Raw genomic sequence first — 18,679 nt, forward strand, 5'->3', positions numbered from 1 at the left:
TCCTGCCGGTCACCCCCAGAACTCTCGCTTAGATGAGACAACAATTCCCAGAGTTAAAAGAGGAAGGAAAAAAGAAAGACAAGGGAATAATGGGCAAATGAATGAAACATGGGGGGAAAAAAATAAGAAACGAGAGTATAACGCTTTTGTGTTTTATTTAATGACATTGTAATTGAAATTATACGTGTATAACGTTGAACGATTGAACAACGGTGAATAATGAACTGGAAAGGTCTGGAAGGAAGCTATTGTAACCTAACTTAAGGTACTACCCCGAAATTCGTATGGAAGAACCGATGAAAATCACGAGAAACCTTACTCATGATCCTGGTACGTCACGTGTATTTGTCAGATGCGTTGTCCTTCAAACCACTTTATTAGTTACGGAAATATTTTTGTGGCTCTGATAAGGTTCGGAACAGAACAATGGACATTAAATTGTTTGACTGTGATTAATGATGTGTACGTCATTTAACTGACTGAGATGTACAAAGAGGCCAAGATATAGGAAAGGTGTGTGAATTCCATCCAAAAACTGTGTAAAGTGCGACTGTATGGAAGCATTTGCCCCATGTAGATCGGCCACTTACATGCGACATCAAGCCGTGTCCGGTCTTCCAGCATTCCCCCGAGAAAGTGTTTGTTTTCCGCACGACACGCCATTTCCTTCCCATCATCCCCCGCGCGAGGCCTGAACAACAGGACGCTGGTCGTCTTGTTCGCAGTCTCTGTCACCTAGGAACACAAGCATCATGTAATTAGGTCACATCACCGTCAGGAGCGCAAGAAACTGTAACACGGTCCCTTACAAAAGACAGTCGCTGAAGGATAATTAATCAAAGGACACTGTTTGGAATGGAGGAATAACTTACGTAAAGCAGCATTTCGAAAGTTACACAAATAATATCAAAACAATGTTTTGGGGACGTTATTTATTTAAGACGTTAATTTCTTGACTGCGATAAAACTATTATAAAATATTAGTAATCGAATTATATTTTAAAATTCAACATAGAGCGTTATTTTAAAAAGATATTCTTTAATCTCATTTGCGTTATAAATTCATATTCCTTAGGTTATTTAAACATGAACCAGCACAGATAAAGGATTTTTTTTTCCTGTGGCGCTACAGCCCCAATTTGGGCCTAGGCCTACCTCCATGAAGCTCTCCGTTTCACTTCGGTTTACTAGATCTTATACATACGGTAGGACTCATTGGGCGAGTGATCAGCTCGTCGCAAGGCCTCTACCTGTAGACAAACACAGAAAAACGCACACAAACATCCATGCCCTGAGTGGGATTCGAACCCACGATCCCGGCTTCCGAGCGAGCGAAGACAGTCAGATAAAAGAATAAGGATTGTAAAAACTTCTAAGCCTCCACAGCAATAACACTTTAATCAGTGGAGGATTTATATACCGAATACAACTTTAATTTAATTTAATTTGTAATAATTTGAAGTTTATAGCAAAATACATGCAGTCAATTGACGCTAATAAAATTACAAATTTATTATAACATTACTATAGGATTCTGACGATGGTGTATAACACACTAATATATTGGGTTTTCGGACTTTATCCATCGTCCTGGTTTTTAAGATAACTAAAAAAACACGACGTTTCGGAAACTGGATCTGTTTCCGTCCTCAGGTGAAGAAAAATACCTATTCTGTTGGGTCCGTTAGAAAGAGCTAGCCTCAATCACTGGACAAACCGGTGTCGTGTGTTATTAGTTATCTTAAAAACCAGGACGATGGATAAAGTCCGAAAACCCACTATATCAGTGTATTATAACATTGTTAGTTGATCCATCCCTGTATCAGGCCGTGGATGCCTATACGGTTGTGAAACGTCGAGGATCCCACATTTTCTTCATAATCGGCTCACAAATTGCAGTGAGGTTGTCGGTCTTACGCGCCGACTGGCTGACCTTTACCCCCAGGAAAATTCTTGCTACTCATTTCTGTTAGAGGCTTAGTGAATTCCATGGTCATAGTGCGGCTGGAAGGATTAGATCAATTGAAAAAAATCTAATGACCTCATCGGGATTCGAACCCACAACTTTTCGGCTCGTAGCATATTGCTTCAACCAACTACTCTACCGCGTGCTCCAATATCATAAACGAAATTTAATTAAAAAAGGACATGTGCTCTAATTAGCCATTTTATTATGACGATCTATACATGATGCAGACGTAAGTAACGATGTCATTCAATTTAACGCAGTAATTAGCAATGAACAAAGCACGAGGCCACGGAGACGAGTAGAGTATTGGAGAATGCAAACGTTCTTAACCTTGTCACTAGATGGGAGTACTATCGACCACAGATGAATTAGAAATGGAAATTACTGCGTAATCAGAATTCGTAGCCATGTTCTAATCCGTTGATCTTCAAATTTATCTTGTTTAGTGAAGAAGTTTAATTTTCCCAGTAAGGACAGAGAAGAGAAAGTCAGATAAATAGACTGAAAAATAGTTCACTGAAGCACACGATAAGATGTGTCTAATTTAAACTAGACCTGTTCATATATTCCAGAACTAATTTTTGCCATTTTGTATATCTCACTGGCCTTGAAGTTAATTAATTTTGGGCATAGTTCTGTTGCAAAAATTGAATCGAAACATCGTCATTTGTAGTGCAAAGTATTTTACATTTTTCTTCCTCTTTTACACTAAATGTTAAAATAACTTATATAAAATTAAACTTTCCGTATGCTTCACTCGAAAACGCTTTCTCACCTAACGCTGCTATGAAAACATACGTAATATTGACGCGAAAAATAAAATTTACATTTCGAGTGACCATTAAGAAGAAATTTTAGCACATTTATTTTGTTTTTGTTTGAGTAATGGACGTAACTTGCAAGCTGAAAGGGATGAAGGCAGTCAGAGATGGATCTTAAAACGGATGGAATAAAATCGCAGTTTATAACAATCATTCGTGCAGGGGAGAAAAGCTAAAACAATATCAGAATGCTTAAATTTAATGAAGAAACAAGATAGGTGCACACATAATTAAGAAATCTCTCAGAAGAGACAAAACAATTGATGGGGATAATATTAAAATGTATCTAGGGACACAAGACCTGTGGAACTGCACTGCTCACTGCTGAAACTCCACGCTGGGTTACAAGAAAGTTATTGTTCTGTCTTCTGTTGAAAATATAAAGACTGCATACAAAGGAATATAGATGGAACTCTTATAAGAACGATCTGCAGGTCACATGGTCTCGGTGTGTAGCATCTGGTTACGTGGAGGGTAGACACGACTCAGCCATGGTAAGAGAAGGGAAGGAAAACCAGAATAAAAACCTTGGTCCTCCAAGATAGCGGGTTTTGCAACAGGATGGTAACCTGCTCAAGTAATAAATATTATTCATTATCCTCAAAGATGCTTTATGTTTGAGGAAGAAACGCACTAACAGGCTCAATGCTCGTAGACGATGATGATGATGATGACGAGTGCATACCGAGGTCGGGGCGTTCCTGAGGGGCTCACCGTCGAGCAACCACATGATGTTAGCAGGCGGCAGGGAGCCCGTCGTCTCGCATTGCAGCTGATGTGTCTTTCCGGCAGACAGTGGCGCCGCTGGCATTGTGATTCGCACAATTCGGGGCTTCACTGCAACACACGGATGTTGCATGATAACGAAACACAGTACAGTCCAGGAATACGTCAAACAGCTCTCCCCTGGGGAATGGAACAAAAATTTACAAACACATGTCTGCATGACAGTCATTAGAAGAATGTACTATCTAAGAGGGTAGAAACTAGTAGGGAAAATATGAGATTCTATTAATTAGAAACGTATTACCGTATTTACGCATGTATAGGCAGCACATTTTTTGCCAAAAATTCAAGAGGAAAACTGGGGTGCGGCTTATATTCGAAATATTCGAAATCACACTTCATTTAAAAAAAATTATATTCATAATTAGTAATACAGGGTGTAATACTCCTGAAATAATATTCCAAGAAAATTATTTTTTCTATAATTTCTGTCTGAAAATACGCAAGCTGCCTATACATGCGTAAATACGGTATTTTCAGAGGGAAGTTAGTCAGAAAAGTGGCGTACGACCATTATTCGATTCCTAAACGCGGTGTCGGGCTTAGAGTCCCGTAAAATATCAAATATCTGCCCACATTTGAATATAGTAACAATTCAGCTTCTCACCATTCCGCGTCTAATTCAAGTTCAAGTCCACTGAGGTTTGTAACAGAGGACTTAAATGGGACGCAACTTGACGTTCACTTCCCACGTTCGTTTATAGCGCTTCTCGCGAAATCAGAATAACAATTACGTATGGGTCATTTCACCGCAGGCCCAGGAATATCAGTGAGGTTACGGTGGCAAACACATACTATAAAAGAGGGGAAAAGATAAATGCTTATGAAGATTTTGCGGGAAACCTGCTGGAAGACGACCGCTTAGAGAACTGATTATAAGCAAGATATTATTGACCTTAAAGGGATGGGTTCGAAGGATGTGGAGATCACTGGGCAGCGAATAATAATAATAATTCATATTTATCATTAAACATTGGGATTTATTTATATTTACACATACACCAATTTCTTTGCTGGATTTTAAGGATTTCTGCATTGTTAGTTGTGGTGTTTATATCCAACATTAACAAAAATGGCCAGCATAAACAAATATGACATCATAAACATCAAGGTTTAGATCCATTACATTCCTCTATAAGATAGGATAATTCTTCTAGCGTAACTTTGGGCGGCTAACGGATCTTGTCCTATTGACGTAAAGCTCATTAAAGGTTTTGGAATGCGTTAGGTTACATTCTTTCAACATGATGAATTCAATTAAGTTTTCATTCTGAATTCTGTTATTTAAATTGAATATATTTAATTATTTTCTATTCACTGTTTCCAACCGATCCTTCAATGAGTACAAGGTAAAGGTAAATTTGTCCCTGTGCTTAAATCATTAAGCACTATTCCATGAAGGCGTATGGGGGAGTGGATGTATAAATCCACATTTTCTTGATCTCGACAATGGTTGGAGGTGAGTGGTCAGTTTCACGCCCCGACCACTTTGCTCCCGCCATAGAGCCCCCTGTGTCCATTCTACAGAAGGTTGGGTGGACCCCAGAGCCGGTCTGGACGATTAGAGAAGTGAAAATTCTTGACCCTACAAGAACTCGAAGTCCGACCCTTCGGTCGTCCAGCCCATAACCAATCGCTATACCGACCGCGCTATCCCGGCTCCTTCCATTAATGAGTACCTTGTAAAATTCCTAAAACATTCATTTATGTTGTTTCTGTTATTTTTGACTTTGCTGTTTCATCAGTATCCATGTTTCAGAGCTGTACATTAACGTTGGGATAACCACAGTTTTATAAAATTTAATTAGTGTTTCCTTCCTTGTCTTTTTATTCGATATCCTCCTTACCGTCTCACAGATGCGGTTAACTTCGTTTCAAAATATTTATGTCATGGCCTTTTCAATTCCAGGAAAAGCCGATTCCACTTTCCTTTTCTGACGGTGCGAGTACAGCAGTGCACTTCGGAAATTTCCACTTACTGGACCGAGGAGAAGGGCGGATGACATTAAGATGAATCTTACAAAGTTGGGCTGTAAGGTACCGTAAGGATGGACTAACTCAAGTTCTTGTCCAATGTCGGCGCAAGCTGAACCTGCTCTGCTACCGTAGTGTCAGCCTATAGCCATTAATCTATAGGCTATTGAAAACTGGTGGAACAAACGACTGCTCCACCACACGAATAATCCTATATGAAATGTTCCAGAACCGAAACTGAGGTCTCCGCGGTAAGATTCTGTATCTGGTTTCAGAAAACTTTCTGCATCATATATAACATGCAAATCGAGAGAAATTACGTATTTGCATCCAAACAATAAGCAACAAAACAAAAATAAAATCCGTGGTTTTAGTCTGCAAGCGATCTATACCGACTGAGCGAGAGCCGCTTGTCGGCGAAGTTAGTGCCAAATTTAGCGGATAGAGGGTGTAGCGTGGTCAGCGCAACGAATCCCCATGGTCGTTAGTTTCGGTTTTCTAGACATGAGCCGCTATTTCCTTGAAATAGCTCCTCAATTATCCTCACGAGGCTGAGTGAACCCCGTTCTAGACCTGCTAATTCTAAAAAATCTGGTAGCGCCGGGAATCGAACCCGGTCATCTGGATCTGTAGCCAGAACTCTGACCACTATAACAGAGAGGCTGCTGTCCCAATAGTAAGAGTATCCCTAATTCACAACTGTTCAGCATCTGACCAGTTCAAATCCGAGATCTGGAGTCAGTCTTGAGAACTCGTTCAGCAGTCACGAAATTCCGATTCTTGTTACAGAACCCAAAATTTTATTTTCGGGTGCACAAAAGTTGGCCACTGGACGCCAGCTGAATCCAGTCCACATCCTAAAGTCTCATGTTCCTATAATATCCATTTCATATTTCCACTGCTACTTATGAACGGCAATTTGGAGTCTGTATAGACTTTTGTCTAACTTACGAGACTTGTGTCCTGTTATAAACTGAACGAAGGGAAACCAGATTACGAGTGGATCAGTAACGAAGCTATGTACTTGCTAGAGAAGTTGTCTCGTCAATTTAATCTTGTGGAACTAGGACACATCCTGTCTGTGAAACTTCATCTCCGGTCTGTCTACTTCGTCCAGAATTACAGCCAACTCTGTTTATTCGATAGAGAGATGTGCCCAAATTTTATCTCCACAGACTTACAAGAGCGGAATAACAACTCATCTCCATTTCTCTGCCACTGTGTTGATGATATGGAAACTGTTTAACCTATATTGTGCTTTAACTGCTACGGTTTTGGAACCGTCAATAACAGAAAAATATGACACTTATAAAATCGAAGTCAGAGTAATCGTAAGAAATATGAACGGTCTCTAACCTTACATTATTTTATTTCCGTCTGCCTTTTCAGAAAAAAAAACCTGAAATCATTTGTATTTAAATACTCGTCACTGAATACCAGCAAAATAGTTATATTAAGTAGGAAGTGACGAGTGAGACATACAGCACGATGGCACATTAGAAATACATACAAATGTTGGTATGATAATATTAAAATTGGAACTTGCAGAATATTTATGTGAACTGGATTTATATGAGTCGAGACAAGGTGTATTCATGTGTAAGTGAAAAGATAATGAAATGTTGGTTCTTTAAAAAGAGATGAAATTCTTGATTTGCTCAGTGACTAACAGTTTCTTAACAGAAAGCTTCTCCATGAAGTTAGTTAGTTCCTCGTTTTTTCGGGTCTCTCAGTGTAAGGGAAGATGAAAGGCTGAAAGCATGTCAAAATAAAGTATTCAGGAGAACGTCCCGAACCAAGATGATGAGGAACATTACATTCTGAATCAGAGCAGGTCACACTGACTAATCCTTGACAGATCACAGAAGAACAAGGACAGAACTATATTAGTAAAAATTGCATTCTTTGTACACATTTTAGTGTTTCAGAAGCAAATACGTGAAGATATATTAGGCTTCTAGTGTCCATTTGGAGGAAAGAAATAAATACTAATAAAAAAATTAGTGGACTCACACTGGAGTAGACCAACTGGTAAATCCAAGTACTCCCATTCGAAAATAACTTCAAATTACGTCAAAAAGCATTTTCGAAATATCTTGCTTCAAATCTTTGCTGTTCAAGTGATTTGAGTTACACGATTTTAAATTTGTAATCACTGGTACTTTCATAACCAGTTAAAGAAGGGAAAGAATAACTCACACTCTTCTACACTTATAAATTCTTCCAGTAACACATGTAGGCTAAGCATATTCGACATTTCAACTTGCTTCAAAGCTCTAAGTCTCGTTAAAGTTTGCTATGAAAATAATCTCTTTACTTTCTGATTTTGCTTATATTTCATATTAAATACGGGCAGAATTTTGCCAGTATGGAATATTTTACAAGTTCTCTAACCCTATAAGAATGCTTAAAAAGGAAGGAGGTGTCGCTAAATTCCTGGAATATGCCATAACAACTAATAAAACCGAGCCTCAGATCTAGTTCACTGCTCATGGGGAATTCCACGCTTTTCTTCGTCTTGTTTACATAAGCGCAATCTAGTTCCCTTAAGGTAAAGGCAAAACTATCCCTGTTAACAGGCTGTGGAGGCCCACAGGGTTGTGAGACGTCGAGGTGCTCATATTTTCTAGACAATTGGTTCACAGTTGGTGGTAAGGTAGTCAGCCTTACTCGCCGCCTGCCCTTTACACCCCAGAAAGTTTCCTGGTACTTATTTCTGTTAGAGGCTGAGCCAACTACAGGGCCATAGTCCGGCTGGAAGGATTAGGTAAACTGGAAAAATCCACCTCATCGGGAATTGAATCCGCGACCTTCCGGCTTGTAGGGTAGTGCCTCAACCAACCACCCTACAGTGTCATCAAAGAATGTTAGGGTATATCTTTTGGTAATAACGGACAAACACTGTGTTTAAATACTGTGGGACCTGGTCGTTTTACCATTGAACTATAACATCTGCATTTATGCGAGTATTATGTACTCGCGAGTATATATTTGCCGCAAATTACACAGTGTCTTTGCAGTGCCTCACTTATTACGAAATCGAGGTTCTTGGATTCTGCTAGTTGTTTCATTGTCTTCCTTGGGTATTTTGTCATTTTCAGGCAGCAAAGGGATTCGATCAATGAGCTGTTTGAGATCACTCACCCTCTCTTCTCTAATATCCACAGCGACTTTCAATATCGGAGAAGCGAAGCTGATACGTTGCTTCAAAGCGGGAATTTGTTTGCACAACTTGTTCAGTAATTTAACACAAGCTACAAACCCAACTCTTCAGCGCTTGGGTTATCGGGATTTGAGTACAGGGGCTTTTTAACTCCATCTAGAAGCTATTATCTTATATAATAAAGGTTCATCCCTCTCTGTCTACGTTCCGTCACCCCTCTAGGGTTTAATACGTAAAGTTTAACTAATCAACGTCTTCGTAATTTGAAGTAACGACCACGGAGCGCGACCTATCCTTCCCATGTTCTTCGTCTCTTGTCTCTTTCACCATCCAACGCCTTCGTCGTCTTCCTCTTCTTATCCCCTTCCCCTCCCATGACGACATCTTACTATCAAACTTTCCTGTATCATACATCTTCTCATCTTTCTCTTCCTCTTCTTTGGTTCTCCCTCTTTTCTTACGGCCATCTTTTCTATTTGTCTTAAGGCATTTCTGAATGTGATTAGTGCAAAGAGGTGGGACCCTTGTACAACTTTCCTCATGTCGCTTGTTTCTCCGCATGTCCGACTTCCAATTTCGATTTATTTTTATAACTAAAGGATAGGAATGCCGGTCACGGTAGCCGAGCGGTCTAAGGCATGTACTCTCTTTACTCGCTCGGAAGCCGGGATCGTGGGTTCGAATCCCACTCAAGGCATGGATGTTTAGTTTGTGTGTGTGCGTTTTTCCGTGTTTGTGTACAGGTAGAGGCCTTGCGACGAGCTGATCATCCGCCCAAGGAGTCCTAGGGAATGTGTAAGATCTAGAAAAACCGAAGTGAACGGAGAAGTTCATGGAGGTAGGCCTAGGCCCACTGTGGCTGTAGTGTCAAAGGGGGGAGGGGGGAAAAGATAGGAATGAAACTTGTAAAGGGATAAAATTAGATATTAAGCCTAAAATATTTTCTGCTTTTTTCAGGAAGTAGAAGTTCATTGAAATTCCTGAAAAGAGGATTCTTCCAGTACAGGTACAAGAATTAATGTTGTGCGAAAGAGAATTTGAAGGGTTGTCTTGTACAGAATGTCCACAGGAGGAAGAACTAATATTCTGGGAGGTCATAGTATTGGTCATTCTAATCAAAATTGTATATGTACATGTGCTCTATTCCGAACGGTTTCCGAGATAGCTATTTTACTGTACAGTTCCAAAATTACTGGCGAGAAAGAGATGTTACGTAATGTTTCTAATACCGGTGTTTATTGTTCACGTGACAAATTTGGTACAGTTTATCTAGTATAATTCATTTTCGGAAATTCCACCGTCAACATCAATACACTATGTAACTCGTGTGAGGACATGGCGTGTTGCTCGTCTGTACAGTGAAATAGCTCTATCTCGGAAACCGTTCGGAACAGGACACACGTACATATACAATTTTTTGCTTAGAATGACCGATACCGTGACCTCTCAGAATATTGAACTTTCCTCCTGGGACATCCTACATTTATTTATTTTGAAGGTATTTTGCTATCCATGTATAATAACACGGATAATATGAAATATATATATGAAATCTGTATCATGAAGCTGGAGTATTATTTGGTAAGCGAGGCCCACGCGTCCCACAACGGTAAACTGGGGAGGGGGGTTCATATTAAATTCATAGAATTTTAATTATCAAGTGCCGATCACAGTGGCCGCGCGGTCTAAAGCATAAAATGTCTTCGCCTGCTCGAACCCTGAGACCGTGGGTTCGAATAACACTCAAGGCATGGATGCCTGTGTGTGTTTATTCGGTTTGTGTTTGGTAGAGGCCTTACGACTGGCTGATCCCCCTTCCAAGGAGTCCTACCGACTCTCCTAGATTAAGAGACTGAAGTGAAACGAAGGGTTTCGCGGGTCCCTGTGCTCCAGTTGGGAGCAACAGGAAGAGAAGAAGCACCAAGTGAATACGATAAGGCTTGTAGACCTGTACTATAGCGTATATAAAATTTTAACCCAGATATTCTGTAGGTTCCTTTCGGATATATTTACTTGAAGCAGGCCTATGTTCTGTATTCCTTGAATATTTTCGAACTGTTACCATTTATATGGTTGTGACGGCTTAGTAGAGCCTACGGAAAATAACCCGGCAAAGATACTGTTGAGCTCTGAGTTAGAATTACACTTAAGATAAATTATAAGAAGGCTTTCCGGTGGGGAATTAATTTTTTAGTTTGGTGAACAGGTTTTGGCATAATTTTTCAGGCCATAACCCAGGCTAAGGCCAGGGTCCATAAATCGCACATTTTAAGTGATAAATGTTTTACATACAATTACAGAATAAAATAATCTGAGTTTATTTAGTCACTAGAGAGGATAAACCGAATAAGAGCTTAATATCCATACAGGAATTTGAATAAAATGCACTTAAAATGTGAGTAGTATTCTAAGTACGCTAAGCTAAACGGGAAAGTTTTTTTTTTCTTCAAGCTTCTGACACAAGTCTCTGCAGTGACGCATGAAGCGACGTTAGGTATAAAGAAATGTAAAATAAAAATGGCGGAGACTTCCGTACATTAAGCAATTCTGCCAATGAAAGCAATATGACACCCTAGGCCGTGCCATAGCTCAAGCGGTTAGTCGCTGGCTTCCCACCGTGGCGGCCCGGGTTCGATCCCGGGTCTGGTCAAGTGGGATTTGTGGTGGACAAAGTGGCGCTGGGGTAGGTTTTCTCTGAGTACTTCGGTTTCCCCTGCCAATCTTCATTCCACAAATTGCTCCACAATCACCCTCACCTATCATCTGGGGCTGGTACAATAGACCAGAAGTGGCCGCAGTACAAGGGACTTAGTCCCACCTCACTAGCAATAAAAATATGACAGCCTACGACCCCAGTTCTGTATGTTTACACTGCTCTTACTTTCGGCATATATTCTATCGAACTCACATTGGCCTCCAACTCTGCATCATTCCAAATTTACATAAAAAACACTTTATATATCTCTAGGAATTAGATTATAAATCCGATGACATATCATATATTGATGGGACATGTCACTATGATTCAACTCTGTTAAAATGTACGCAGCATAAATATTAACGTTTGGCTCTGAAATATGTTCTGTTCGTAGCTGATGAATGGCCCACAGTCACAAAAGCCCATATTTGACAGAAGACAAGTTTCGGGATAATTAATTAGTGTAAAGGCATCTCAATGCCAATTTCAAATCGTGTTATATCTCTTTGGAAACGAAAGTTGTTGTGAACTAATGACATATATTATGACTTTTTAAACCTTAATAACATTCATATTTACCACGAACAGCCTCATATTCTATAAGCACAACAGAGTGCTTTAAATATTAGTCTACACAGCCTTCGCCGCACCCAAAAGTTGTAGGCTAATTATAAGTAGAAAATCAAGTGCTAATTCGAGACTTCATAGCTGACAGCTGTGCTATACTGCGTTGAAAACTAACCTTCCTGGACTGAACAATGTAATGTTAGTTTTATCCAAAATTATTTTAGTAATATTTAATTGTTGTCATGGGAAAGAAATTTATGTTATGGACTGGATTGATCTGGATCAGGATAGAGACCAGTGGATGGCTCTTGTGAACATTGTAAAAAAAAACTTCGGATTCCATGAAATTTTGGGAAATTCTTGAGTAGCTGCAGAATTGGCGGCTCCTCAAGAAGGGCTCAGCTCCATGCGTAAGTAAGTAAAATGGGAAAGAAATTTAGACGATATTCATTTAGTATCACCAGGCATGAATAACTTTAAAATTTATAATGCTCTATACAAATTTACATTTGAACAATATCAAATGGAAACTTCCTTTATCTTTAAAAACCCTCTCTTCCTTCGTCATCGTCACGGGAAGTCGCAGATGCAACTGCCTGAAAAACAATGACAGTGTTCTTTATTTATTACTGTTCTCTGTAAAAAAAAGTAATGCCTGCGCCTTTCTTCAAGGCAGAGACTTGACTGGCCGTTTACGATATGTCTCTGATAGTTTGTCTTGTATCCGCTAGGGGAGTGGTGGTGATTAAAGGCATAACCGATGGGAACACGCTGTCCGCCACGAACTGGAAGACATGCCACTCTCAAGAGGGATTGTTGGGTGGAACTTGTTAGGGCGTACGACAGCAACGGAGGGGGTTAGAATCGTCCTGCGTTGAGAGGCTGTGTATCGATTTTAACTGGAAGGTGTAAATATGATAGTACGCGAGGAATAGCTTGTTGACTACTAAAATCATAATGATTTCGGATTGTTTCAAGAGTACAATCATGAATCATTATTCGGAGTAAAATAATTATTAAGTAACTAACTCTATGAGGGAGGCACGAGGTAGCGTAGTTGGTTGAGGCACTATGCTACAAGCCGGAAGATCGCGGGTTCAGGTCCCGATGAGGGCCTTGCATTTTTATCAGTTGACCTAATCCTTGCAGCCGCACTATGACCCTGGGGTTTACTCAGCCTCTAACAGAAATGAGTACCATAAATTAATTAAATAATTTTCCTCGGAAGTAAAACGCGGTCGGTGCGTAAGGCTGACAACCTTACCGCCATCTTTGAGCCGATTGTCTAGATAGTGTGGGACCCTCAACGTCTCACAACCCTATGGGCCTTCACGGCCTGGTACAGGGATAGCTTTACTTTTTACTTTACTAGCAGCTAGTCCTTTTTAAAGTAGATAATAATCACTCAGTTCGTATATTTTACAGTAAACGAACTTCATTTTATTAATTGTAAACTGTAAGTATGTTATAAAATTTTGAACCTAAAATCCTACAAACACCGCTAAACCAAGTTTACAAAATAAAATGTCTTTTCCCTCATAAAAATGTCCGTTTACCTCACCGTACCTTACTTTACCTTACATAAAGATTGTGCTGAATACATAACACGATTTCTATGGGTAATTTTATACAGTTTATTTTACATAAATTACGAAAAGGAATCCAATGCTCTTTCTGTGAATAGTTTTAAATAGTCCTTCCTCAGTCCCAAAAATTATATGAAGTTCAACATGTTAATAGAGAATACACAGATTTCCATTAACAATCTGGCCTAAATGAAAAAAAAAATTAAAAGAATGCAGTGAACAACTAAGGAAGCGATTTCGGTGATATGTTAGCATCCGTGCTCAAGCATCAGCTCAAATATTTTAAGTATTTCTTCAGGTAAACCCTAAAATACATTACTGTTCTTTCTTAACATTATATTTTAGATAATATTATTTTATACATGTAGACCTACAAATTCACGCGGGAGGAACTACGTACACTGTATTGCACTGCACTGCACTCTGCACTAACCTAAGCTACAACATGTCTTCTTTATGTAGGCTCCGCACGGGGAAAATAGAAAACAAAAGTCACGTGATTCCTAGGCAGCGAGTTCATTGACGCGCTTACTGTTGCCTACCAACGAGCTATAACATTCGTCCACTGAGACATATTTTCCATTGTTGCACTCTGGAACGTATGTACCGAACCGATGCCTAAAAACGCTTTGAGCAAATCCGTTACAATACATAACCAAACCGTGTTTTGCATTACTGGTCGAAAGTTCCCAATACGTTCTTGGCGTTAAGGTAATGCAGATGCAAGGTAACAGGATTTGCAAAGCTTTCAGTTTTCGATTAACACCGATACATAAATGTAAATTAATTGAAGTCCAATTTGCCGAAGGAATTGACTTACTATTTGGATACAGGGATGTACTCCCGCAAGCTCATTCCTTGCATTATACCGAGCCAAACAGAGAGACAGTGTACGTGTATGTTGGAACATGTGCGTTTGACGTGGAATTTGTTTCTTCAGAAGAAGTTTCGCCTTCTTCATCTCATTTTTACAATTCCTACGTTTTCCTGAATACAGCATTCGTCTGTACAAAGCAATAAGTAATTTACTTACTTACTTACTTACTCATGGAGCTGAGCCCTTCTGGAGGAGCCGCCAATTTTGCAGCTACTCAAGAATTTCCCAGCATTTTATGGAACCCGAAGGTTCATCACCGTATTCACAAGAGCCCTCCACGGGTCCCTATCCTCAGCCAGATCTATCCAATCCATACCATCCCATCCTATCTCTCTAAGATCCATTCTAATATTGTCCACCCAACTACGCCTTGGTCTTCCCTGTGGTCTCTTTCCTTCTGGCTTTCCCATCAATATCCTATACGCATTCCTCGTCTCCCCCATTCGTGCTACATGACCTGCCCACATCATCCTCCTTGACTTGATCGTTCTAATTATACTTGGAGTAGAGTACAAGTTATGAAGCTCTTCATTATGCCGTTTTCTCCAACCTCCTGTCACGTCATCTCTCTTTGATCCAAATATTCTCCTCAATTCCCTGTTCTCAAAAGAAATAAGTTATATAGAAACAATAAACAGTCCCTGTGCGGCGATGAAGTGGCAGTGAAGATCCACTTATTCTCATCTTGACATTAGGTACAGGAGATTGACCCTCGTTGAGCTGCGAGGGAAAAGACACTGTTATCTTAGAGCTAAGACAGTCCTTAGTCCCCAGAAATATTCTGAAGGAAGTGTTGGAGAGAAAATCCTATTTCTGGTATTCGAAATCCATCTCTCATTCCATAACTTGTCGTTAAGTAACCGCTCCGAGTAGTAATAACTGAAGTAATAAGATACAAAAACGAAAATATCTCGACGATGTCCTTGACAAGATGTGACTTAACAGAGAGTCAGCACCAATCTCTTTCAAACAATCTGTGTGATTGAGTTAACCTGTAGCTGTTAACACACATCAGATACGGCTGTAGTAATTATTCAAAAATACGTCGTGGTCTCAGCTGTGTAATGACAAAGTTAATACCCACAAAAGCTCAGATTACCAAATGCAAATTAAGTGTCCCTGGAGAGCGAAACCGCTGCCACACACTGTCCTGCTTCTAACACAAGACTTACACGAACAGTTCTCACTCATTCAACCCTCCGTTTACTCTCTCCGACAGGCCTTGAGGGACTGAGACGGTATTTGGGCTTTCTTTTTCACTAAGCACATCCATTTTATTTCTTCTGACCATTTCTCGTTAAAACCATGCTTCAGTGAGGAACATATTGTAAAGCGTTATGGGCTTGCTTGATTAATAATAATAAGTTCTGGATTTGATCATTGGATTTATTGACACCTATTTGACAATCTCTCTAATTACCATCAATTACAACGACTCACAATCGATGATTGTCTAAGACACGCTCCTTTCCTTACTGGACTACGAGTGACTTCTCTTCTGCTGTGACTGACTTTGTTCTGATTTACGAATCAGTCACTTCTTCAGCTTCCGTTGTCCGCTGGATAACACTCCATACTTGAACAGTAAACTACTGAACTGCCTTCTGAATTGTCTTACTGCTGAACGATACGAAGGATGAATGAACACGTTCTTCTCCGCGCGGCCGCATACATAGGCTCCGCTGAACACGGAGAATGTTTGCTGCTTGTCCGTTGACACGGGAACGTGTTCCGTGTCAAGACGGTTTCCAGAAAATGTGTGTTAATTTCGTAGCAACGCTTAGTTTCCACAAGCCTATCCGTTGCCGCGTAAAGAGCCTAGCGAGCCGTTGTCTAGCAATTAATTACTCCGGATTTCAGGCGTCATGTCACAATATTTAGAGTTATTGCTAATATAATGGACACATGACAGAAATGAGGAGAATTTCATTTATTTAGTGTAGGGCCGAGGGACAGCAACTTTAACAGGTAATTGTATTTACGACACGATACCCTGTAATCCCAGGAAGTGGCAGCAATGTTGTGATGCATACGCTATAGGAAGTGGCTATAGAACAGGAAACACGAAACTCCCTGCAGGATCTGCTAAATGGAGTTGTAATTAAATCCCAGGCACCAGTAGCAAGAAGTACAGTACAGTCCACCTAGTCTAGTGTAATCAAGTTATCTTGAAGAAGTGGCGATATGGTGTCGGTTACTGGACCGAACTGCCGTTTCAAGCGCATTCATACGTGCTGAACGTATAGAAGAAGAAGTAATCTAGTTAATGCACTTCAAACTTAAGCAATATTACGTATTTCAAATGTGGTACGTTTTCAGTTTCGGGTACGAAACTCCTAGCTATGATGGGATATATTTAAATGGAAGTTTATCTCTAAAGACCTGATTAATGTACGATACAGAAGAAGTGGAACAGGAGATAATTATGTCTGCTTATATGATTTGAAAGGAGCCGGATAGCGTTGTCAGTATAGCGACTGTTTACGGGCTGGACGGCAGAGGGATCGGAGTTCGATTCCCAGCAGGGTCAAGAATTTTCTTTCCTCAACGTCATCCAGACTGGCTCTGGACTCCACCCAATCTCATATCTAATGTGTACCGGGAGCTCCTTCCCTGATGGTAAAGCGACAGGGACGTGAAGCTGACCACTCACGTCCAGCTAGTGCTGAGGTAAAGAAAATATGGATTTATACATCTATTCCCCCACACGCCTCCATGGCGTAGTGCTTAATTAGTTAAGCATAGGGACAATTTTACCTTCATAGGGGTTGAATTCTCTCTGCGTCATCGCTTTCACTCATACTCTGGGACCCACCTAGCCGCTTCAAAAATACTTCAATTTGGTGCCAGCATTTAGGATACTAAAATTATCTCTAGTTAAATAATGTGTACTGGAAACTCAGTCGGGTAGTGGTTGTCATGTGTGAAATGGGAGCATTCTTAAAAATACTTAAAATTTAAAAGCCCTGTATTATATCGGACCTTTCCTTTTCGACACTGAGTACTGACAACGTTGTATCCTAGAAAATAAGGGAGTAGCATTATTTGTGCTAGAAATGGTTTGCGACATGCCCATATTTTAACGATAGACTGCAGATATGTTTTCAAGCTTCTGACCACTCTAATAACACGCTCACATTCTGTGCATCTTAACCCAATGCAATATTCGTGAGATATCCATCTGTTCGGGCAACGTCAGAGATTTTGACTATGTTAAAAAGTACGAAGGACAGCACTTTTCGTGGGAAGCTTGTTAAGAAATTGATATTGTACACTTATAAGAATGATTCTTGCCATTTATGAGGCACTTACTTCGAAAATTGTAATTAATTATAAGAAATGCTGTCCCTGTAACAGACCGTGAATGCCCATAGGGGTGTGAGGTCGAGGCTCCCATGTCTTCCAGACAGTCGGCTCATAGATGGCGGTAATGTTGTCAGCCTTACGTGCTGACCACCCTTTACACCCCCAGGAAGATTCCTGGTACTCATTTCTGTTAGAGGGTGAGTCGACCCCAGGGCCATAGTGCGGCTGGAAGTATTAGGTCAATTGAAAATTTCAGTGACCTAATCGGGATTCGATCCCACGACCTTCTGGATTGTAGCATAGTGCCTCAACCAACTATGCCACTGTGTGCCCCTTTTAATTAACTATGTAAACGTATATTAAAAATAGGAGTACGATGAGACAGTACATCAGCTATTCATAGACCTCAAGAAAGCCTGCGATTCAGTTAGGAGGGAAGTATTGTACAATATTCTGATATGAGTTTGGAATACCCATGAAACTAGTTAGGTTGATTAAAATGTGTTTAAATGAAACGTATAGTAAAGTCCGTGTAGGTAAACATTTGTCTGATAAATTTCCTATCCAGAATGGTCTAAAACAAGGAGATGCTTTATCGCCACTCCTTTTCAACTTTGCCTTAGAATATGCAATTAGGAAGATCTAGGGAAACCAAGTGGGACTGAAATTAAACGGGACACATCAGCTGTTGGTCTACGCTGATGATGTGAATCTACTGGGTGATAATTCATTCGTCAGTAATGATAATGTAGATACCATAAAGGAAGACACGCAAACTTTAACTGACGCAAGTGAAGAGGTCGGTCTAGAAGTAAACACAGAGAAAACTAAGTATGTGTTGCTGTCTCGTCATCAAAATGCAGGGCAAAATCATGGCATAAAGATAAGAAACAGATGTTTTGAAAATGTGGCACAGTTCAGATATTTGGGAA

At 40.1% G+C, this 18,679-nt stretch overlaps 1 protein-coding gene across 3 annotated transcripts in view; it reads right to left on the reverse strand.

Moving 5' to 3' along the window:
- The window catches only part of LOC111875430 (hemicentin-2), a 462,602-nt gene that overhangs the window by 339,934 nt on the left and 103,989 nt on the right, over positions 1–18,679 (reverse strand). For all 3 annotated transcript variants that reach the window (XR_004514196.1, XM_033755808.1, XM_033755807.1), the window contains 2 exons: positions 3,476–3,627; positions 591–735 (listed from right to left, as the gene is read on the reverse strand). Coding sequence is in view for 2 of the 3 variants with exons in the window: in XM_033755808.1 (XP_033611699.1) it covers positions 591–735; positions 3,476–3,627 (297 nt within the window). In the remaining variant the exon portion in view is untranslated. The remainder of the gene's footprint in view (positions 1–590; positions 736–3,475; positions 3,628–18,679) is intronic.

This window comes from Cryptotermes secundus, unplaced genomic scaffold (assembly GCF_002891405.2).
Source record: "Cryptotermes secundus unplaced genomic scaffold, Csec_1.0 scaffold253, whole genome shotgun sequence".
NCBI lineage: Eukaryota > Metazoa > Arthropoda > Insecta > Blattodea > Kalotermitidae > Cryptotermes > Cryptotermes secundus.